The sequence below is a fragment of the Hyperoodon ampullatus genome (genome assembly GCF_949752795.1).
Source record: "Hyperoodon ampullatus genome assembly, chromosome: 7".
NCBI lineage: Eukaryota > Metazoa > Chordata > Mammalia > Artiodactyla > Ziphiidae > Hyperoodon > Hyperoodon ampullatus.
Window position 1 is genome coordinate 95683702 of NC_136920.1, and position 24123 is coordinate 95707824.

At 44.5% G+C, this 24123-nt stretch overlaps 1 protein-coding gene and 1 pseudogene across 4 annotated transcripts in view; both read right to left on the bottom strand.

The window, feature by feature from the left end:
- Positions 1-9333, bottom strand: part of KMT2A (lysine methyltransferase 2A) — a gene marked incomplete at both ends in the record, with an annotated part of 69546 nt that extends 60213 nt beyond the window's left edge. For 2 of the 3 annotated variants that reach the window (XM_079709353.1, XM_079709352.1), the window contains one exon: positions 8896-9333. In XM_079709353.1, coding sequence (XP_079565479.1) covers positions 8896-9333 — 438 coding nt within the window. Of the gene's footprint in view, positions 1-6697; positions 6797-8895 lie in introns of all 3 variants that reach the window. The other variant, XM_079709351.1, reaches the window with a different exon arrangement.
- The window catches only part of LOC307055662 (trehalase-like), a 424950-nt pseudogene that overhangs the window by 182143 nt on the left and 218684 nt on the right, over positions 1-24123 (bottom strand). The gene's annotated exons all lie outside the window — the stretch shown is intronic.

The following is a 24123-nucleotide window of genomic DNA, read 5'->3' on the forward strand; positions in this document are numbered from 1 at the left end:
TTTTTTTAAGTGAGATAAAACAGAACTATATTTTTCCTCCTTAAGCATACTATCCTCTACTAGGTGAAGTTTAACTTGTTTTTGACTACTCTACTTGTGGTTATTTTTATTTCTCAAGTTAAGTTACAACTTAGCATTTCTTCTGTAATTAAATTGTTAGCTGCATTGATCTCCACAGACCTACACTTACTCTCCCTAAGCTAGAACTTGAGAACAAATGTCAAAGAGTTACCAAGTATAGACTAATGAATCTGAACTTGGGGGCCAAGAACCCTGAAGAACCTCGGAGTTGTTTTAGGAAATCACCAAGTACTCATACTCAAAAAGATAAGGAATACTAGTTACAGGGACCAAGGGTAGCAACCCCAATATAGCTGCCTTGGCTTGACAGTTATGTAACTCATGAAGGCACTGCCTTCCTTGGTTACCTACCTGCCTATTTACTGTCCTGTTCTTTTCATTCCCTTTTGTGCCTTATCGCTAATTACATTCTAGTTGGATACCAACGGTACCCACTGTTACCAAGATGTGTGACTGGCTTCAGTTTGGTTCCACCTAGCTTACTGATGAACTTGACAGCCCTACCAAAATCAAGAACATTCTAAAGTCAAGATTATAGCACTCGAATAGGTATATATGTGTACACATATATATGTATACCTCCTCCAAGTGAAAAAAACCTGCTACCTTGGTGGGGGAAAAAAAAAAAAGATTAAGCACTCCTGTCCTTTCAATCTGAGTCCTAATAATAATTAGGGATTCCTCTGTACCAGGCAAAGTGCTAAGTACTTTGCATGCATAATTTCAATTAAGCCTCACAATAATCTTATGAAGCACAATTACCATTGATTTACAAGTGAAGAAACTGAAGCAGAGAGGTTAAGAGAGTTTTTCAAGGTCATTCAGCTAATAAATAGTGGAGCCAAGATTTGAACCCAGGCAGTCTGAACCCAGAGCCCATGGTCTTAATAGCTCTTAATTACTGTGCTGTACTATCTCACACTATTACAGATTACATAATGAGATTCTGTCCTTCCTTTATAAAGGTATTTATATATGCACGAATAAAAAAATCCTTGCTGGAGAGATTACAAAAGGATTTCCTCATTAACTAAGCTTTAAGAGATGTTATCCACATGGTTTTACTGCTTATAATTAAAGGCAATAATCGAGGGACAATGTTGTATGCTTGTGTTTGATCTAAAAATCAGTCAATACTCATGGATGGACAGAAGTTGAATACAAGCACGTGTAAATATTTATTCCTTTAGGTGTAGATATTTATTACAGATACGTGTGATTAACTACTCCCCAGTTTTTAGAACTGAGATAATACAAAGGAGAGCTCAGTGAAAAAAAATTTCTCCAAAAACACTCCTCACAAGTAATATTACTCCCCTAATTCAAGACAGAAAGCCACAATTACTTTGATGCTGTAAAATGAGAATGAAACAATGATGCTTCAGCAAAGCGTGGACCATAAGGGTTGGATCTCTCTAAAACAATTCAAATGTTAGAAAGGTTCGTAGCTCTTACTGATGAGGGACATCAAAACATCTACACCCAAACATTCCAACCAAACCCAAAACATAGAAATGCAAGAAAACAGATAAAATATATGGGAAAAACTCCAACTCCAGAAATAAATGGCAGTTGAATAGATCCTACCCACTGGTGCCCCACAAGGCATTGCTGAAGCGATAATTAAAGGTAAAACAGCTGGGGAAATCCCTTTAGTCTATTTGTCCAACAGAAAAACAACTACTCATTTCAAAGAAAGGGGAATTTTCATACACAGCACAGAAAACTGCCAACTAACTCTTACATTTATATCTTTAACTGTTTCCTTAAAACTAAAACTCATTTGAATAGTTGCATTCAAAATCTAAAAAGTTAAACCAAGTTTGGCCTCTAAGAAGTTTCATACGAATCCTACAAGGGGATTTATATCATCCAAAACAACTACAAGTCACACAACAACATTCTTCTTTCAAATGTCTTAGTCTTTAAAAGCAAACGCCTAGCAGCACCTCCAGCCTCCTGGTTGGCTTCCCCTGGTGTGTAACCTGACAAGGTACAAAGCTCATTGAAATATTTAACAGTGGTGGTATGGATTTCTTTGGATAGATCAAGAAAAGCAGCTCATCCTTTTTAAAAACATAAAGAACCATTTTATGGGATGCCATTCCCTCAGTCCAAGTGTCTCTGTATTTCCTCAGGGCTTTCTCAGAGAACTTATTGAGGGGGAAAATGAAAAGGCTAACAAAAGGACCCCTTTTCTCTCCCTATTCCCAACATAATCCACCTCAGCCACAGGGCCAGTTGCATCCACACTGTCATAAATGCCAGCAATTAGAGAATTAGGCCATAAAAACACCCACTCAGGTATAAGAGCGCAGGCCTCCAGCTTTATTTCATGCATGCCATAAACTTCCTTCTTTCAGGCCTTCTTCACAACCAAGGAAACGACAATAACAACAAAAAAGTAGCCCTTTGTCCGCCTCATATTGATGTGTTCAATGAAACCATCTGGGTCCAGGTGAAGGATTCAAGATTCCTTCTTCTTAATAAAGACTGCATTTCCTCTAGCATGGCACATATAGATCCGTTAAAAGGACATGCTGTATTCTGAGCACTATCATAATGGGAACTAGAGTGAAACTACATTTTCCAGAAAAATTACTTTCCCTTATTCTGAAACTGCTCTAGAAACCTAGCCAATTCCTGATCTTCTCAAGAAATACTGGAGGCTACAAGAGTATTCTTAATTAACTCAATAATTTCTAGATCCTCCTGCAGTCTTTTCTAATCAAAAAAGTTAATTCAAATATCAAAGTTAACTCTATGCTTTAAAATCTGATACAATTTAGGAACAATCAGTAATTTCATTTGATTGACTGTCTTCGCAACCACAAAACCCCCAAGTCTGTGATTTACTCCATAAGCTTTTATTTATCAAGCTTTAAATCAATCTAGATAAGACCCAAACAAACACTTTTTAATAGTAAACTCTTTAGCTTCCTTCTTCCTACTAGTGCCTATAGGGTTAAGAATCTGACTAAAATGTGGGTACATCATGTCAGACTCATTAGTAATTTAACTTTTCTTAATTCCTGAAAATAACATATACAAACAAAAGAAGGTCCCATCCCAGCAATTCCAGAATAAATTCCTCCCAAAGTAGTGACAGTCACAAAGCTTCCCCCTTTCTCATAGGTCTATGCCACTGGGCTCTCCACCTTGGCAGAGGAAGAATGGAAAGAGACAAGATATTCACAAAAGGCCGGATTGAAGGCCTTCAGTTAAGTGCTAGAAGGAAGCTGAAGTTCTGTGCCAACACTAGTGGAATGTGGGCAGGCACAAAGAGATCTTAATTAGGAGACCTACAATTAAAACAGTGAGTCTCCAAAGGAGAGAGAGGCACTGCAGTCTGTTATGCCTCAGAGCAAGCGAAACAAGTGTTGCCACCTCCCCCCACCGCCAGCCACAGGGCAGGGAAGGCAACGGGTATTAAGCCTGCACAGCTGCTCTATGGAAGGCCAGCTCCCAGGTGAGCAGAGATGGGAGGGGAGTCAAGATGGGAGTATTTTCTCTTCTCAACTTCCAATCAAAAGATCAATCACTATTTTGTGAACGATGATTTCCTACAAGAGCATGTGCCTTAAGATAATTAGATGGAAGGTAAAGATGGGGACAAGTGATATGCCTTTCAGTGAAAGATGAAGAAAAGTTCTAAAGACTGCATTTGTGATGCTCAGTACAAACCAAACTACATTTTAGAGCGTATTAACAGCTACTCCCTGCAATGTTGGTACCACCACTTTGGATCTGTAAATACATTAGTGTATTGGATTTTTTTCATTTAAAAGCTCACACACCTAAAGGAATATACCACCTAGACTGAAAATAACTTCCCTTTTGGAGAGTCAGGAATCTACAATATTGAAAACATGAAAACAAATTTAGCCAAACAAGAGGGCCTCTCAACACCAGATAATGAGTTATACTTAAAATTTTATCTTTACTTTTCTTATAAATGAAATTGGTCGACTTCAGCAAAGAACTTTTTCCATAAAATCCTTATATTTTGTCCATACAATGAAAACTTTCCCACCAAGTTCAAATTTCTCTTCCCAATAATAATGGCAGTTTAATGGCAAATATACACTCTGATATTAAAAATTACCAAACAGGGCTTCCCTGGTGGCACAGTGGTTGAGAACCCGCCTGCCAATGCAGGGGACACGGGTTCCATCCCTGGTCCGGGAAGATCCCACATGCCGTGGAGCAACTAAGCCTGTGCACCACAACGACTGAACCTGCGCTCTAGAGCCCGCGAGCCACAACTACTGAGCTCGCGTGCTACAACTACTGAAGCCCGTGCACCTAGAGCCTGTGCTCCGCAAGAAGAGAAGCCACCATAATGAGAAGGCTGCGCACCGCAACGAAGAGTAGCCCCCGTTCGCCACAACTAGAGAAAGCCCGCGCACAGCAACAAAGACCCAATGCAGCCAAAAAAGAAAAAAGAAAAAAAAAAATTACCAAACAGGCTCACTGACTCTGACTTTTTAAATAAATTCAGAATAAGAAGTTCTGACCTGAGCAAACAATTAATAAAACAGAGAGGAATCAGAATACTGGAGCAGAAAAGATTCCTGAGCTGACATTTAGCCCAACCTTTTCATTTTACTAAAGTTTCAAGTTAAAAGTGAAACTGTCCAGACTGGTGAGTGACAGAGATGAGAGATGAGTGCGAGGAGAGCCCATGTCCATCGACTTTCACGCGGAGGGGCTTCTTCTAGTCCACTTGTGTTCTCTGCTTCACTTTCCTTCTGCCCAGCTCAGGATTAGCTGTGAAGGCAATGAAGGAGCAACTCCCACTCCTGGCACATATGCCCAACGAAAATCAAAAAAAAAAAAAAAAAAAAAATCACACTCTCCCACTCCAGGACCACCATCTTTTCTAAGCCCAACCCAAGAGCCCACCTTGGTCCACCCAAACTAAACTGCCATTTCAAATACAAATACATACCAATGCTGTGATTCGGTTTCCATTTATATCTAATCAAAGTTCACCATGTTATGATCAGGGTGGAAATTCTGCTTTTAACATTTTGTGAGGTGGTAGGAATGGCAATTGGATTATGAAAGTAATAAACAAAGATTACTTGCTGATAAATAGACCATTTCTGGGGTTCACATTAAAACAGCCCAAATTCTAGTCAACAGAGAGGATGCTGTACTATGTTTAATTAGATGGCAAAGTAGAGTCACATATATGCCACCTGAGACAATCCTCAGAAAAGTGGGACCCTGACACCATGCAGGGGAAAGGGAAGGTGAAAAAGCAGACCTCTGTGATTTCTCACAGTGCTCAATCAAATAAAACTCTAATTCTACTTCATAATTGTCACACAGAAAGCCCAAATAGGAGATCAGCAACACCTATATATTTTTTAAGATAATCCCATTCTGACAGACCTTGGTCATGAAGAACTCTTACATGTAGTTATTACTCAGAGAGATATCAATCCCGAGGGAAGCTCAGAACCTGTGGCAGTAAAGGACAAATCTTCTACAGCTAAAGGAGTTTAAACAGGGAACTGATCTGGAAGTTCTGTCACCTTTCAACCACCTTAGTATTCAATAACTATTAACTTATGTTTTGTTATGAAGTTATAGTCATTATTCACTTAAAGCGAACCAGAATTTAAAGAGGCTAGAATCCTTTTGGATCACAAACCATGTCTTCATGAATCCAGACAAGCCTTGATACAGATCCATGAGCAACTTCTGAGAAACAATCTTTAGAACTCTATGTCAGCCCGTGGGAACCCTAAACCTCCTTGTTGGAACTTTATCATTGATTTGTAAGACTCTGTAACAAAACGCTTGGTTTCCACCTTGAAAACAACCAGGTCAAAGGATATAATCACATGGTTTAGTACTAAGCCATACCATGGGTTAGCACTCATGAATGCATACCATTAACCCATCCTAGATTAACTCAAACTACCATATAAAAGGCTTACCAATGGAACAACAGCTCATTCAAACCTAATTCAGAAAAAATACTGAAGTTTAATGTAAGGAGTCAACCACTTTCCTCATAATGAAGTAGCAACTACTGTTCAGGCAAAAGTTTTAAAGAAAAAAAGTATTAATATGATCTTATTTGAAATTACTGCATTTCCTTGACAGGCTTTATACTACATACTACTGCTAAGCAAAATAATGCCAGTGGATAAGAAAATGTTAGCACCTGATTAAAACTTTAGAGGTGATTTGTCAAAGACCAACAGATAAAATATTCTGGTGCCCAGACATTAGGTCCCTGAATCCAGGTGGCTCTCTTTCTAACCAGTCTCTTGAAAAGCTATGATTGGAAGCTGTCAGCATAAAACTTTGCTTTTGAATATGTGATAACAACATTTGGAATGTGAACACTTGGTCCTTCAGTATAAAATAAATAAGCATGCTAGACAAAAAGAAAATGCTTCTCAGGATCCCCTTAAAAATAGACTAACTTCTCCTAATAGAGACTTTCTTATTATACTCAAATATACATGGGGCTAAAATTCTACATATAACCAGGCAAGTCTCAATTTTGAAAACAAGCAGGTAAATGAAATGTCAGTAAGTCTATTTTTTTTTTTTTTTTGCTGCTGTATCTTTTAAAAAAGCAAAATCAACTCACATTTAAGCACCAACTCCATGCAAGTAACCTGAACGGTTCAGTCTTTTTGTCATGTATGAGGCCTTTGGTTCTCCAACTACATGGGATCTGTGTTGTTAGCTTAAAAAATACAGAATTGGCCTTTCAAAAAAAAAATAATAATCTACAGCAACCAATAAATAGTCTCAAACAACCCTGCTGACTGCAGCTGCCTTCTGAAGGCTGGGAAAAGGAGGTGGAGAGAGAGCAGAGAGAGGCAGGGAAAAGGGACGCTGCAGCTAGCTACATCGCAAGGAACACGCCCCCATCATGTCCTCCTTGCTCTGTCAGAAGGCGGGTTGTTGTCAGTCTCCTGATCAGGATGCCTTAGAAACGATTTAAAAAAGGAGGCAGGAAGACTAACAACTAAAAAATGCCAGCTCCTTGAAAGGAGGGGCCAGGGTCCCTGGGATCTCCTCCCTCCCCTTCTGCCCAGGATCTTTCTGTAAATCTAAAGGGGTGCGGGGCACAATAGGGGACGAGGGGTTTGCCCAGGATATTTTGTGTGCACCAACGGCAGAGCACGCAGGAAACGGCTGGTTGTTATCTTTCCCTTTCTGTTTCAATCAAGAGCACTCCAAAGCAGCAACCCCCTACCCCCCTCCGCTTCAGCCCCTAGCAGCTGCTCTTCCTCCTAGCATCCCCCATCCCATTCTCCCCCTTCCCCTACGATTCAAACTCCCCCTTCTGCATCCAATGTAAAACAAATGCGCAACGCCACTGGCTGAACCTGAACTCAACTTCCCTTCCCAGGGCAACTTTCCTTTTGGCTGAAGGGGGCAGAATAATGCCTATCAAAGCATCCCCATTCCCGCCCCAGTACTAAATGGGGAAGGGGCAAAGCTGGAGATCCTTCATCCACCTTGGGTCCCCCTCAAACAAATCAGAGAGAGAACGCTAACTCCTTCTAAGGAATAACTTTGCTTCATAACCTCTTCATAACCCTCTTTCTCTCAACCAGAAGCAGCCACCACCACCGCACTACAGTAAAACTGTCCCTTATCTACTCTCCTCACCCCAACCCTGCTTCCCCCACCCCTTCCAAGCCCCAGGATTGGCCTAGGAAAAGGTGGATCAATAATGAAATGACGGAGAAAAGGAGAAGGGCGGGAGGGAGCTAGGTTTGAAGACTGCGTGCTCTCAGGCGCAGTGGGTGGGGTAGGAGAGCAGCTGCTTCCCCTGGGAGGATGCTGCCCAAGTACCCCACAAACACCGCCCCTCACGGGGGCCCCCTTCCCCAGAGCTGGAGGGAAAACCTGCCTCCTCTCCAGGGGGAATGGTGGAAAGCTGCTCTTCTCTGAGCCTAGGGGACAGTGGACAATTTTCCCCTCGAAGATGCCACTAATCCTTCATTCTAAAGGAGGGAAAGGGTGGAGTGAAGGTAGAGTAATCCCCTGCTACCAATAGGCTAGAAACTGCAGCTCTGTAAAATGGGGGAAACAGACTGCTGTAGGAGGAGATCGCCGTTATCTTCAGAGGGAAAGAAGGCGAAGGGAGGCAAGGTGGAGAGGAAAGTAGCTTTTTCCTGGTGGGGAAGGGCGGGATGAGGGGAGGACCTCTCCTCTGGGGGCGGGGGGGGGTGCGGGTGGAGGTGAAGGAAGGGGGAGTGGCTGGTAGTGTAGGGACCTGGCCCGGGGACGGAGCGAGGGTTCATCAGGTTTTCGAAAGCAAGGTGCTAGAAGGGACATCGGTCCCCAAGGGTGGGAGAAGAACGTGGCTTTGGATGAGGCCATCCCCCGAGAGATGCCCAAGAGGAAAACTGCCCCAGGAGTAAAACATCTGCCCAGAGAGGGAGGCGGGGATGTGGCGGGATCAAGTCTCTAGGAGGGAGGGAGGGAGGAATCTCGCTCGGATGAGGTAATCTGTGAAAGGGAGGAGGGGTTCAGTCCCGGGATGGGAAACCCGGGCGAGGGGTCTGTGCCAGAGGATGTGGGGAAGGGTCAGGGGAAGGAGGGTGGGGGGTCAAACGCCCTCGGCCAGATGGGTCCGAACCCCGGGGTGGGGACGCCTGGGGGTCTGCACCCCTGGATGGGGGTCCCGAGATGGGAGGGCCATCTGCCCCGGGTCAGGGACCCCAGGATGGTCCCCGAATTGGGATGCTCCACAATCCCGGATGGGGGAGGGGAGGGGGCTCCGCAGAGGGTCGAGACCCCGGACCTGGGGGTTCCTCGCCCCCTTACCTCTCCGCTGCCGCCTCCCCCGCCGCTCTCCCCAAACACGGCCCGGAACCGGCGCAGGTTGGTGCCGATGGCGGCCGAGACCTGCAGCGCCGCGTCGAAACCCGGGCCCACCCGGAGCAGGGCCGGCCCAGAGGAGGCTGAGGACGATGACGAAGACGAAGACGAGGCGGACGACGAGGAGGCTGCTGAGGCGGCGGCCGCTCCCCCTGGAACCCCAACCCCGCCGCTTCCCGCCGCCGCCGCCGCCGCCGCGGCCGCCACAGCCGGGGGGGAGGGGGGCGCCCCGGGGCCGCCGCCGCCGACCAGGGGCCCGGGGGGAAGCAGCAGGGCCGGGACGCGTTGCCGCGGGGCGCCCCCTAGGCCCCGGCGCCCCCCGCCGCCGCCGCCCCCGGTGGTCCCGGGTCGGGCGGGGAAGCGCCACCGACAGCTGTGCGCCATGTTCGCCCCGTGAAGTGAAGCAGCGAGAGGGAGAGGCGACAACACAGGGGGGCGGGGAGGCGGAGGGGGGGGCCGCGGGCCCCGGAACCTGCCTGGCCCGCTCGGCGCCGCCCAGCCGCCTGCACCCCGCGGCCTCTATGCCGAGGGCCGGGCCGCGCCAGCCGGCCCAGCAAGCTGTATAGCGGGCTCGGGCCCGCGCTGCCGACGCCGGGCCGCGGCTACGCCATCCCGAGGCCCGGGCCGCAGCCTGCCGCCCGCCCGCCCGCCCCGCAACCTGGATAACTGCGTGCCCCGCCCTCCGGGAGCGGCATTACTCGGGAAAAGGAGGGGGGAAGGAAGCCCAGGAGCCCGACGCGGAGCGCGGGTTCCGGGGAGAGGGGGAGGGGCGAGGGCTACGGAGAGGATGGAGGCGGAGGGAGGCCGGCCGCCTGCAGCCTCTAGAGCCGAGAGGCCGATTACACACGTTCCCGGGATGCGCTGGGAATCGAACCGCCCGGGAGAGCAGCTTCCAGTCTAACGCGGCTGCCGGGCCGGGGACGAGTGCGCCTTCTCCGCCTCGAGGCACGGATACGGGAGGGGTTAGCCCGGATTTAACACTTCTAGAATAAAAGAGCCCTTATTGTGCTACAGGCAAGACGGAATTGTTGCCCAGTTTACAATATGCAAAATAGAAAGGGCCTCAATGAATGCGCTTTAAAAAATAATAAAAAAAAGAGCCCCTCCCATTTTCAGGCTGGAGCTCTCTCCAAAATGCACACACCGAGTGGTCGGCCTCTCGCCACCCCCTCGCCCTGCTGTGCGCTCGGGGCTAAGAAACCTCTGGCTTTGGTGCCCTTTTGCAGAGAGTTGGGTTGTGTTTCTCCAGCCCGGGCACTGGGGCCGCGGCGTGCTCCGCTAACGAGGCGGCGTTACAACGAAGCTGAAACTGGGTGGCTAACGGGGCCTGGAGGGAAGAGGCGGGCAAAAGCGCCCCCGCCCCTTCTTCCTCAGTTCTCTGCCTGCCGCTGCATGCAAAGCAGACCCTAATGTATGCACGCAGGGGTGGGGGGGGCTCGCGACCACGTTTCTGATTAAGAGAGGGGGAGGAGAAGAGCGTTGGGCATTATGATACACTGGGTGGAAGGGGCCCGCCGGCAGCGAGCTCTGTGCGCGGGGTTAGTAGGCAGAGGGGGGAGGGGGAAGGGGAGGGTTAGGGCGGGGGATGCATACCCACCCGGTTCACTTTATTGCGGGAAAGATAGGAGGGCGCCTCAAGCTAGGCGTTAGAAGCCTGCAAGGCTGGGAAAGCACAGAAGGGAGGGAGGGGTTTGTACCGGGAGAACTTGTGTTGGCTGAGGCTGGGGGATCGATACACAGCCAGCAGGCCCCGGGGCAGCCTCCATCCCTCCCACCCCTGGCCGAGGTGGAGTTCGCTGGAAGGTCACGCAGCCTTCCTGGACTCCCGCACCGGTACAGCGCCCCGCCTGTAATATAACAGCCTGGGGCAGCGAATTTGGGGAGGAGGGGGAGGGTCGTGGTGAGCAGGTTGCAATCAGCTCTGGCCCTCTGGATGCACTGCAGCCTCCAGAGAAGGTCCACGGCCTCCTGGTGCTGAAAACCTACGTCCCTCCACCCGCGAAACGTTTGTGCAGAGCGAACGATGGGGTGGGGGCTAGAGAGGAGCAGGGAGAGGAAGGAGACACAGGCAAGCTCCAACTCCCCCAACTCGTCCTGGATCGATCGTGGTTCCAACCGCGCAGGATGGAGCCCAGATGGTTTGCAAAGCTCACACTCCCACAGCGCACACACAGAACCAGATTCCGTTGTTACATCGCGTGGTTTACTAGGTGCAAAAAGGGTGGGAGTACGGGGAGAGTCTCTTAAACGGCAGCCCCAGGACTCTGCTAAGGACATAGACACCCCATTGTGGACGGTTTCTCCATTGCAATATATTTAGCGTTAGGCGCTGAGGGTTTTGCTTCAGTGTCGCTGCTCTGATCAGTTACAGATTGGCGACCACGTGGATTCCCTCAAGCATCCTGATTTGTTCCCTCTCTCACTCACTCTCGCTTATTTTTCTTTTGTATTTGCCGCCCCCCCTTCTTTAATATGCATAACGGTCTGCAGAGGTAATAGGCAGGGGACTGAGTGACAGGCTTTACAAAACTGTGTCAACAGGATTTCTTCCCGACCTCCACCCCTGAGAAAACATAAACCGGCTGGGTTCTGAGTAACCTCTTCCTTTCAAGCACTCTTCTTTGGGCACAGGTGGGAGGTCTGCAGGCTGAGTGGGGACAGCAGGAAGGAAGAATGTCTGTGAAGATTGTGTGAAGTCCTCAGACTCAAGCCTCTAAGTAGAAAACTCCTTGATAAAATCATCTAGTTTGTCTCTTTGCCTCCTGACTCGTCCAGAAGGAGCCAGAGCAAGTCGGAATTTGGTTTATTATTGGAGCTTTTAAGGTGGAAAGAATAATAACTTATATTTCTTGAGTGCTTTCTGTGAGCCTGAGTGCTTTATGCGCATTCAATTCTCACCACCCTCCGAGATAATTCTGATTTTACCAATGGGGAAACTGGCATAATGTCCAAAGTCACACAGTTAGTAAGTGGCAAGACCAAATCTCATTGGGGTCTGACACCACTATCAACTAACCATACTGCTGATTCCCCAAAAGACATACTATGCCACCTCACTACCATTAGGAAAACAACAAGTGTTGGTGAAGATGTGGAGAAATTGGAACCTTTGTGCACTGTTGGCAGGAATATAAAATGGTGCAGCCATTGTGGAAAACAGTATGGTGGTTCCTTGAGGAAAAAAAAAATTACTATATGATCCAGCAGTTCCACTTCTGGGTATATACCCAAAAGAACTGAAAGCAGGATCTTGAGGAGATATTTGTATACCCATGTTCATGGCAGCATTATTCACAATAGCCAACACATGGAAGCAAACCAAGTGTCCATCAACCAATGAACGGATTACCAAAATGTGGCATACTCATACAATAGAATATTATTCAGCCTTAAAAAAAGGAACGAAATTCTGTAATATGTTACAACATGGATGAATCTTGAGGACATTATGCTAAGTGAAATAAGCCAGACACAAAAAGACAAATACTGTATGATTCCACTTATCTGAGGTCCTCAGAGTAGTCAAAATTGTAAAGACAGAAAGTATAATGGCGGGTGCCAGCGGACAGAGTGAGGGGAGAATGGGGCGTTATTGTTTAATAGATAGAGAGTTTCAGATTTATAAGATGAAAAGAGTTATGGGGATGGATGTGGAAATAACTTCACAGCAATGTGAATGTACTTTTGAAAAAAGGCATTCTATGCCTTACTCATAAGTTACCTTAAACTGCATGTGCTTTATTTAACTTTTTATTTTAAATTTTAATTCAGCTTATTTTTCCTGACTACCTAATATATTAATATGGTTAAAAATTTAAAGAAATAAAGTTTTCACTCCACTCTTACTTTAACTACCCTCTCCTCCTGCAGTCATACCTTATCCTTTCTTAAGGGCAACTAAGGTTATCAGTCTCCTGTATATTCTTCCAGAGGTAGTCTGTACCTATACAAGCAAATACATATAGAAGTTTTTCCTCAAATTAAAAAATATCAAACCCATTTCCTGGATTTTGCTTAGAAATCTATATCTTGGAAATCATTCTGGTCAGTAGACAGCATTTGCTCATTCTTGGGGCTGCACGGAATAGATGTAGCATACTTTATTTAACCAGTTCTCTGTTAGTGGGCACTTATTTCCAAACTTTTGCTGTTTCAAACAATGCTGCAGTGCACAACCTTGAACGTATGTTACTTTGCAAGCATGCAAATGTATCTGTAGTATACATTTCTAGAAGTGGAATTTGCTAAGTCCTCATGATGCCTCAGTTTCCTAATCTGCAAAAATAAGGAGATTAAGAGCAACTTCACAGGATTATTATGAAGACTGAATGACCTAATCCAAGTAAAGTGCATTCTCTCGCATTCAGATAGAAACACTTCCTTAGTCATTGGTGAAGATACCTCCTCTCAAATAAGCAATTTCCTTTTTCCAAACAGGCCCCCAGTGGGAAACATTGCATTAGTAGTCCCCAAAGTCCTGGAACTAAGAAAAGAATGGTGGCTGAGTCATTTAAGCTTGCCCATAGGAAGGCTTGATCATCACTGAACAGAGAGGACTGTTCAGAATCCTTAGATGCTGCTTTCTCCTGGGGAAGGAAGAGCCAAGTCCATTACTCTTCTATGAAGGCGCCCTTCCATTAAGAAAGCAATGGTTGCATTTTGCTACTGCCCTTTCCATGAGTTTCCATTCCTAAAGAATTAGGTATAGCTATATCTGTGACTAAAAGGACTTTAAATAATCACCCCAGCATGAACAGCTGGCTTTCTGTAAAGGATTAGGTGTAGTCCTGGCCGAAGGCAAAGACTAGATAATTTGGGGGCCGTGAGCTCCTTGAGAACAGGAGCTGTGTATTGCTTTTCTTTGTATCCCCTGTGCCAAGCAGCATCTGTATCAGCTAAATTAATATTTGTGGAATAAATGACTCTTCCCAGCTGCACTGTTGGACCTTGGGATTTATACCCAAGGGGTCTTATTTTGTCAGAGGCAGTCATGTGTGCTGGGTTTTTAAAAAATACATTTTATTTAAAATCAGTTAAGTTGTCTCCATTTGAAATTGTACCGATGATCAAAGTTTATATCTCTCAAAGAGAGAAAAATAATAGGAATAATTATTATTTGATTATTACTGCTTCACCTTGTAGAAGCTTGAAGGAAATGTTGAACGAAAGCATTTCCTTTCCCTCTCTTCCAGGTTACCTGTAAATTGTACTCTTTTTTGTTTTTTTAAATAGTTATGGGACTTCCCTGGTGGCGCAGTGGTTAAGAATCCGCCTGCCAATGCAGGGGACATAGGTTCGATCCCTGGTCCAGGAAGATCCCACATGCCCCGGAGCAACTAAGCCCGTGTGCCATAACTACTGAGCCCGTGCACTCTAGGCCCCGCGAGCCGCAACTACTGAAGCCCATGCGCCTGGAGCCTGTGCTCTGCAACAAGAGAAGCCACCGCAATGAGAAGCTCGCTCACCGCAGCGAAGAGTAGCGCCCGCTCGCCGCAACTAGAGAAAGCCCACGTGCCGCAACAAAGACGCCACACAGCCAAAAAATAAATAAAATTTAAAAAATATATATTTATTTGGTTGCATCAGCTCCTCATTGCGGCAGGCGGGCTCCTTAGTTGCGGCTCCAGGGCACCTTAGTTGTGGTGGCATGCAAACTCTTAGTTGTGGCATGCATGTGGGATCTAGTTCCCTGACCAGGAATTGAACCCGGGTCCCCTGCATTGGGAGTGCAGAGTCTTATCCACTGCACCACCAGGGAAGTCCCTAAATTGCACTCTTATAGTAAGTCTTCTGATTGGTGTTCTTACCTTCAACCTCTGTGCTTTCTGATTTTCTATTCTTTCATTTATTCAACTAGCATTTATTGAACATCTACTTTGTACCAGGTATTACGTTAGATCTGGAGATACAATGATGTTATGTCACAAAACTTCCACAGAAACATGAAAAGGAAAGAGGTCTTTGAAAAACAAAGAGTACTTCAGTGTTGCTCAAACACTAGGTACACGAGGGAAAGTGTCAAAAAATGACTGGCCAGGGGATTCCCTGGTGGTCCAGTGGTTAGGACTCCATGCTTTCACTGCTGAGGGCCAGGGTTCAATCCCTAGTCAGGGAACTAAGATCCCACAAGCTGTGTGGCAGGGGGAAAAAAAAAAAAAAAAAAGACTGGCCAGATCATATTAAGGAGTTTGGGATTTATTCTGGAAAGTTTAGGGGGAAAGGGCAGATTTCAAACAGAGACTGACATGAGGGAATTTGTGCCACATCACTGTAGCAACTGGGTGTAAGGAAGCAGGCTGATGGTGAGCCTAGAGGCAGAAAATGCAGTGAGGGTATTTCTGACCTCTTCCCACACCTTCAGACTCATATGTCTGAAGTACGCTGAAATACTACTACATGCAGTAGTCCAGATGATGGGAGCAGTGGCAATGAAGATGTAGGAATGAGGACAGATTCCAGAGGTATTTAGCAGATAGAATGACTTTTGGTGTCCATTTAGATCTGGGGGATGAAAAAGAGGGGCTTGTCTCAGGTTGCCAGCTGCAGTCGATCAAGCAGACGGCAATACCATCAACTAAGATAAGGACAACAGGAGAAGGAAGGTGTTTTTGCTTGGAGATGATGAGCTTGGTTTTAGAACACTGGAGTTTGAGATCCTGTGAGATCTGCAGGTGGAGCTGTTTAATAGGCAGTTGGATATCCTGGACTAGAGCTCAGGAGAAAAGGCTAAAAATACAGATCTGGGACTTGAAGCATGAAGATGGTCACTGAAACTATGGGCAGGGATGAGACCACACAGAAAGAGTGTGTGTGGCACACAGAAGCAAATGTGTCAAGAATAGAACCAGAAGAAACTTATCCTTCTATCTAGTAGGCTAACAAAAAGTAGCCAGTGGAAGGAGACTGAGAAAGAACGCTCAGTGTGGGATTTCCCTGGCGGTCCAGTGGTTAAGACTCCGAGCTTCCGCTGCAGGACGCACGGGATCCCTGGATGGGGAACTAAGATCCCGCGTGCCACATGGCATGGCCAAAAAAATTTTTGTAATGAATTATTTTTTAAAAATGCTCAGTGAGATAAAAGGGGGCAAGAGGGAAGCCAAAGGAAAAAGAGTTTCAACCAGAGGAGCTGTAAACAATGTCAAATGTAGCAGAGAGTTCCAGAAGCAAAAAGGACTGAAGAGTGTTCCTCGTAGTCCCAGGGAAGTCACAGGTGAGCCCTGTAAGTGCGGTGGCAGGGGAGACGTGAAGTCTGGAGTCGGACTGTATTTGGTTGAGGAGGACAGGGAGAGGGCAAGAGGACAGGGAGAGAGCAAGGAGCCAGTGGACGCAACTTTGGAGAGGCTCAGCCATAAAGGGAAAGAGGACTTCAGCTTGGGCCCCTTAACACGTGGTTAAGAGTTTTAGCTATTTTTTGGTTATTATAAAAGTCACATATGCGAGGTAAAATTTTCCAAATAGTAGGGAAGAATATAAAATAAAAAGTCTAAATATCCCTTCCTTCCCTCAAAAGATAATCACTATTAAGTTTGTTGGCTATTATTTCAGAATATAAACACATTTATATATATTTATCTATCTATCTATCTATCTATCATCTATCTATATGGATGTACACACAGACACGCACATGCTTCTTTACTCAATGTGATTATACCATACAAACTACTATCCCTTATCCCTTAATCTTTTTCACTTAACAATATGTCCTGGAAGCCTTTCTGTACCTGTCCGACCTTATCTCCCGTCTCTCTCTCCCTAGTTCATTGTGCTCCTACTGCTTTGACCTCCTTGCAGTTCCTGGAACACACCTGCACACTCACACTTTAAGGCTTCTGCACTCGCTGTTCCCTCTGCCTGGAATGTTCTTCCCCCAGATATCCTCTTGGCTCACTCTCTCACTTCCTCCAGATCTCTACTTCAATATCACCTCCTCAGAGAGGCCACCTCTGTCATTCGTGATACCTTACCCTGCTTCGTTTTTCTTCATAGCACTTGTATCTGCATCTACGGACTTGTTTCATGTCAATCACCCCCACAAGGATATGCACTCCATGAAGGGAGGTACTTGGTCCACTTCACTGCTCTGTATCCAGAGGCTAGAACAGTACCTGACCTTAATAGCTACTCAATAAAATAGGAAAATGCATATAGAGCTGGCACAGTATTGTATTAAGGATAACAACATAGTGTTTAAGAGTGCAAGCTCAAACTGTTTGGGTTCTAATCTTTATTTCTCAGTAGGTGGGTGCACTTGGGTAAGTGAATCCATTTCCTCTCTGTAAAACGGGGCCATACTAGTGCCTAACTTCCTGTGTCATTGTGAGGTTTAATGTGTGAACATATGGAACATGCTTAGAACGGTAACAGCACGTAGCCAACTGTTAATAAATGTTTTCATTGCAATGATTAGTAGTAATATTCTAGAAACACAATATAGTAGCTTCAACCTCAGTGAGCTTCTGTCTTGTCTTTCTTCCATTCTTCCAGCCCTTCTTCACCTCTGATTCTTCTTCTTGGCTGCTTTCTCTGTCCTTCACCCCTTAGACACTGATGCCTCCTGAGTGCTTTTCGTTTCTCACATTCTCTTAGAGTGAACTCATGGTTGTAACTACTACCCAGGTGGAAGAGTGCCCAAACTGCTGCCCCAAACCACACTGTTCCCCGGGGCCTGACTCTTGCATCCAGACAGCTTTGAGCATTTCCATTCTAATTACTTGTTAGGTTGTATGACTCACTGAAGTGCAGGTTCCTCAAGGGCAGGAATAGTTCCTCAGTTATCTTTGTCTCTGCTTCTCCAAGGGAGGTGCTCTTGGTAGGGACACTTTGTAGGTGCTCAGAGTCTAGTGAAGGGAAACAGACAACAAATAAGTTACTATCATAAGTCAGCTGGTGACAAGTGCTATGTAGGTACGATGAAGAGGGTAGAGAGCTGGGAGAGGCTAAGGTGCAATTGTTTTTGAAGGCTGGCCAGGGGAGACCTTTGGGTTAAGGGACTATTTGAACAGAGTGCTGAGGAAGTGAGAGAGTAAACCAAATGCAGATGGGCTGAGGTGGAGTGTGTTTAGGGGACAACAAAGAGGCCAGTGTGGCTGCAGTCAGGTCAATGGCGGGAACAGTGATAGAAATGTGTTGAGCCAAGCAATGGGGGAGGGGGTGCTTCAGCTCATACAGAGACTTAAAATGAGATGAAGAGCCACTGGAGGTTCTGAATAGAAGACTGACAAAATACTTAATACTTGAAAGGATCACTCTGGCTGCTAGTATAAGAATAGATAATAGAGAGGCAAGGGTGAAGGTGGGGAGATCTGTTGGTAGGTGACTGCTGTGGTCCAGGTGAGAGATGAGGGTGTCCTGGCCTTGGGTGGTAATGTGGAGGTGATGAGAAATGGACAGATTCAGGATATATTTTGAAGATAGAGTAAGGATTTGTTGATGTACTAAATGTAGGGAGAGAAAGAAAAGAGGCAAGGATGAATGGATAAGTAAATGAACAAGTTAATTATATACATATAGTCATTACAGAGTGATACATTACAAGGGCTGCCTCGGTCAGAAAATAAATGAAAGGGAAAGTTAACAGAAGAAAGAGGATTCAAGATACACTCACATACTTCCATTCGCTTGAGAAGAAGGGTAATGAAAGATAGGTCAACAGCTTGAGAATGAATTAAAGGGAAGGTGGTGTTTTTGTTTGTTTTTAAGAGAGGGAGACTTGAGCCTATCTATAGCTTCAGGGAAAGTATCAATGAAAAAGGAAAGAAAAAATTGCTTAATGAAGATGCAGCCAAGTTTCTGAAAAGAATCATCTACCTTCAGAGCCTCCACTTCCTTCCCATTCTCCACATACTCTGCAAACACTATCATCTGGCCACCCACTACCCCCATTGAAACTACTGCCACCAAAAACCTCCCATGACTTTCTAGTTGCTAAAACTAATGGAGACTTTTTAGTTCTTGTTGTACCTGGTCTTTCTGCAGCATGGTTGAACTTCTGGAAGCTCTCTTCCCTTGGTTTCCATGACCCCACTCTCTCCTTCTTGCTTTTCCACCTACCTTTCTAATCTTTCTATCTCAGATCCCTTCAGTGGCTTCTTTTCTGTGTCCATCCCTAAATGCTGATGTTTCTCAGAGTTATGTTCTTAATCCTCTTTTCTTTTCATTATTTCATTCATGTATTCAAATACTTACTGAGTGCTGACTACATACCAGGCACAGCTGTAGGTGCTGGGGATACAGCAATAAACAAAACCTACAGAAACACCTACCGGCCCCTCCTGAAGCTTTCCCATTCTTCCTAAGCAATCTCATCTCAGAAGCCAGGCCTCAGTCCCTGCAGTGTGTTTGTTACTTCCAAATTTACATCTTCAGCACTAACCGCTCTTTCTAATTTCAGACACACAGAACCAACAGTGTTGGGCATCTTCGCTTGTATGTCCTTAAACTAAATTCCTGTTTACACCGAAGTTTGCCTCTTTCTGTACAGCCTCCTCTAATTACACCACTGTGCACTTCCAATTGCTCATTTCTTTTCAGGATAACTGCTATAGTTCCCAGTCTAATCATCCTCTGATTGAAGACTGGTCTTCCTAAAATGCAAATCTGACCATATTACTTCCATCCTTAAAATACTTTAATAATTCCTTATCATCTTGAAGATCCTGTGTCATTTGGTCTAATTCTCCCTCACCCCTTCCTCCAACACACATCTATTCCTTGTGTTCCTGCCTTATTAAATTTGAATTCTCTCCTACGGTCCTGCTTTGGTGCATGCTATTCCCTCTGTCTAAAAAGTCCTTCTTTCCCCTTTTGTTCTCTTGGCTAACTTCTAGACCCATCTCAGGTGCCAGCCCCTTTACCCCAGCATTCTTCAACCTCTCCTGTGTATACAACCATAGCAGAATGTGCAGACTTCTCTTGTTGATCTTTACATGATGTATCATAATTGTGTGATTTGTAATTGTTTATTTTGCTACCTCTTCCCTTTGAGCCCTTTGAAGGTAGGATATGTGGCTTTTATTTTCAGTATCCCAAGCACTTAATATGCCCTATAACAATAGTGTAATATATGTTTGTTGAACAAATAAATAAATGAACAAAGGAAAATGGGGAATGAGTAGGTCTTTTCAGATCACTGAAGAGTGGAAAGGCAGAGAAGCAAGAGCAAATGTAGAAGGATAATTTCGGAAAGAATGTTCTAAATGTTTTCCTCTAGGACAGGAGAAAGGAGGGGAGAAATAAATCAGTTTGAGGTCAGGGGAGGAAATTGAAGGAGTCCTTGCTAGTTTCTATTTTTCCTTAATGTAATAGGTAAGGCATTCCTATTTTCTCAAAGACTGTCATGTGAACAAAGGTGTATAATGGCTTCTTTGAATCTCAACTTCCATGCCTGTCAAACACTTGATTCTATATTCTTTATCCCATAAACCTTATCTCTTGTGAAATTTTAAGAGCCAAGGAGATCATATAAGGCTTTGGGATCTTTAGATAAGTCAATGGACCTACTGATTCTCACCTAAATATGACTTTAAATCCATGTCGCTGAAAGCTGCTAAATTCCAAAGCCCTTCCCATTTTAACACTCCTTTTAATTACTTCTGTGTATTGTCAATGCTGCAGTTCCTATAACTGGAAACATTTTGTTTGCCTCCAAATTACTTTGAAAAAATTCACTAGACCTAACATTACCAAATAAAAAAATTTTTTTTAAACTACAGACAGAAAAAGGGTAATACTGAGCAAAGTTATCCTCCCACTGATATGTCTAGATTTCTTTGAGTCATGCTTAAAGTCTAACTAAATGGTCTGAAATTGGTTTAGGATTCCTTTCAGCCACCAATGCTAACTCACCTTAGGCTAACAAGACTAGAGTTCAGTTGGTCTAAATTAGAACAAATTTTTATCCGTAGATGAGGTGGAAACTCTAGGTGAGGATTAAGGTCATGGCCAAGGTACAAGAGGAGGAGGAAGTCTGAGTTAATTATAACCTAGTTTCTTCAGTCTTAATTCCAGGAAGCTGTCCCTTAGCTAGGTGGACAACTTGTTGATTGAGGAATATTCTCAGAGGAACTGGAAGCTACCAATTCCTGATTCTGAGATGAATTTACACAAGTGAAGATGTTAGCATTGAAAGACTAGACTTTATGGTCACTTGAAGAAGCCTTTTGAGTAATAAGCGTTTGGTTATTTTCTCTCCCAAGTTCTCTCCTAAGTTTTCCCAAAGGTTATCTTTTTCAAGGCTAGATGAATAAGCTTGTTTTGACATGTTTTTGAATCTATACTACAACGCATGCATTGTGTTTAGTTTATTCCTAGACTGAAAAGAAAAATACTCACTGTATATCTTTTGGAAGATAACTGAAGTAAAAAACCAAACAAACAAAACCATGAGAGCATGGCCATCATTGCACAAGGCAAAGACCTCATAATTTGATACAAAAATGTAAGCCTGCTTTAAAAGCTACGCTTATTAATGTCTCTAACAGGTGAAGTTACATGAGCTTCTGATACCAAGTTTAAAAACTGAGAATTTATTTTGAAACATTATGGGTAGAGACTAGGTAGTTAAAGGATCACTGGTTAATTTGACTTTTAAGATAATTAGGATTAGGGTTTAGCCTTTTCTCTTTAGCCACATTCTCTTCTCTGTTCTGAGTCCTTTCTATTAACATCTAGACAATCCTACTGCTTAAGATCCAGGAAAAATCATGGGACTCTGACACAAAGAATACGTTATGAATCATCACTTGCTCCTGCTAGAGTTGAAATGAAGTGTCTTACATGTGGGTTAGAGCTCAGATGTAAGTTTCTGAATAAACACATAAAAAGCAAACCATCCCCCTTCCCCATTCCTGCCCCTCACGGTGCAATGACCAGGTTAAATATCCAAGCATAGAGAGGATGTAGTTAGAGTTAGGAAACCAGGAATCAAGTCCTGCATTCCAGTCCTTCAACCCTGACTCACTCACCTCACCACGAATGGTTCCACATCATTTCACTCTGCACTGAACAGTGAGGAGAGTAACATTTTGTTTCAAAACATCTAATCGGAGTGGCTTCTGCTAACCTGCACCAGGCCTTTGCCTTAGCTGAGACGGGCAATAAGGAAAACACGCAGCTACGGATACCATTTTAAGAGAGAAAAGAAAAAGGGTTCCGTTGCTGATGTGTTCTTTAGGTGGGCTTTTCCACAGACAACTTTGAGATGCTTGCTACTCAGTGTTTAGAGGCAGCTTTCTTCTGGGATGGGTGGCTTGTGGTGGCAGGCGGTGGAGGGGGTGGTGTCAGACGGTGAAGGTAGAGCAAACAAACTCAAGGGTCTCAAATCCAGGGCCATTTGGCTTCAGTGTTTACCCTTAGTGCAGTGGGGGTGAAATTTGGAGCCTGCACAGAAGTGGAAATCAGTTTCCCTAATGTAGCAGTAACGTGGGTATCACATAATAAAGCATTCTTCTGCTCGCAATATTCAAGGCAGATGAAACCATAACAGGATTCAAAGTAAAGCAGGGACTTCCCTGGTGGCGCAGTGGATAAGACTCAACACTCCCAATGCAGAGGGCCTGGGTTCAATCCCTGGTCGGGGAACTAGATCCCACATGTATGCCGCGACTAAGAGTTTGCATGCCACAACTAAGAAGCCCACGTGCTGCAGCTAAGACCCAGTGCAACTAACTAAATAAATATTAAAAAACAAACAAAGTAATGACGATCAAAATATCACTCCTGACAATATTTATTTGGCTCACATTACTTTAAAAAAACTCCCAAAACAACAATCCTGGGCTTACATGGTTTTCTTTCCATTACTCCACCTGAAGGTCATCAAAAGTGGTAATCATTTTTCTACCATCATGTTAGAATTCACTGTTATCTCAGAACTATAGTTATTCACTTGTTCTATTAACTTCCCTACCCTCTTGAGACCCAAAGTGAGATGACATCAACGTAAAAATGCAGGCAATCCTTAGGGGAAACAATAGCTATTTTAACAAGTAGTCTATAATTCAAAACCACACAACAGTGTTTGAATTGCTTTTGGATTTGACAACACTGGAATGCATTAAAACTTCGAGGCTCTAAAGATAACCTTTTTTACTTTGTGCAAGAAGTCCAACATATAATTCCTATAAAAATCCACCCATATCTATTTACAATAGCCAGGACATAGAAGCAACCTAAGTATCCATCGACAGATGAATGGATAAAGAAGATGTGGCACATATATACAATGGAATATTACTCAGCCATAAAAAGAAACGAAACTGAGTTATTTGTAGTGAGGTGGATGGACCTAGAGTCTGTCATACAAAGTGAAGTAAGTCAGAAAGAGAAAAACAAATACCGTATGCTAACACATATACATGGAATCTAAAAATAAAAAGGTTCTGAAGAACCTAGGGGCAGGACAGGAATAAAGACGCAGACGTAGACAAGGGACTTGAGGACATGGGGAGGGGGAAGGGTAAGCTGGGATGAAGTGAGAGAGTGACATGGACATATATACACTACCAAATGTAAAATAGCTAGCTAGTGGGAAGCAGCCGCATAGCACAGGGAGATCAGCTTGGTGCTTTGTGACCTAGAGGGGTGGGATAGGGAGGGTGGGAGGGAGATACAAGAGGGAGGACATATGGGGATATATGTATATGTATAACTGATTCACTTTGTTATAAAGCAGAAACTAATACACCATTGTAAAGCAGTTATACTCCAATAAAAATGTTAAAAAAAAATCCACCCATAGGCTGCATGTGTAAATCCTATGAGAATAGTGTGGTGCTATAAACTTATATATGATGTGCTTCTTTCAGCTCTCCGAAGGGTATAATTCCTGAAAGGCGGGTGTGGCAAAGAAAGAGGCAGTTAAGATAATCAGTTCCTGAGGAATTTCTGGGATTTTCAGATTTCAGGCTCGGTCTTCTGTAAAGGATCTTCTGCTGCCCACCCTCTCGTTCTTCCCTCCTAGGTCTTATGTGAAGGCAGCACTGCACTAAGCTTGCTTAGTAGAGAAGGGCTGATAATCAGGGATCCAAATCTCTGAGTTTCAGAGTTGAGGTTGAGATGCAGGAGTGACTCAGCTGGCATCAGCTTTGTAGCAGTCTCAGCCTGCAGGCCATCAGGAAATGAGTCCCCTAGGCCTGCGTCTCCCTCTGTGGCAAACTGCCACTAAACTCTGTT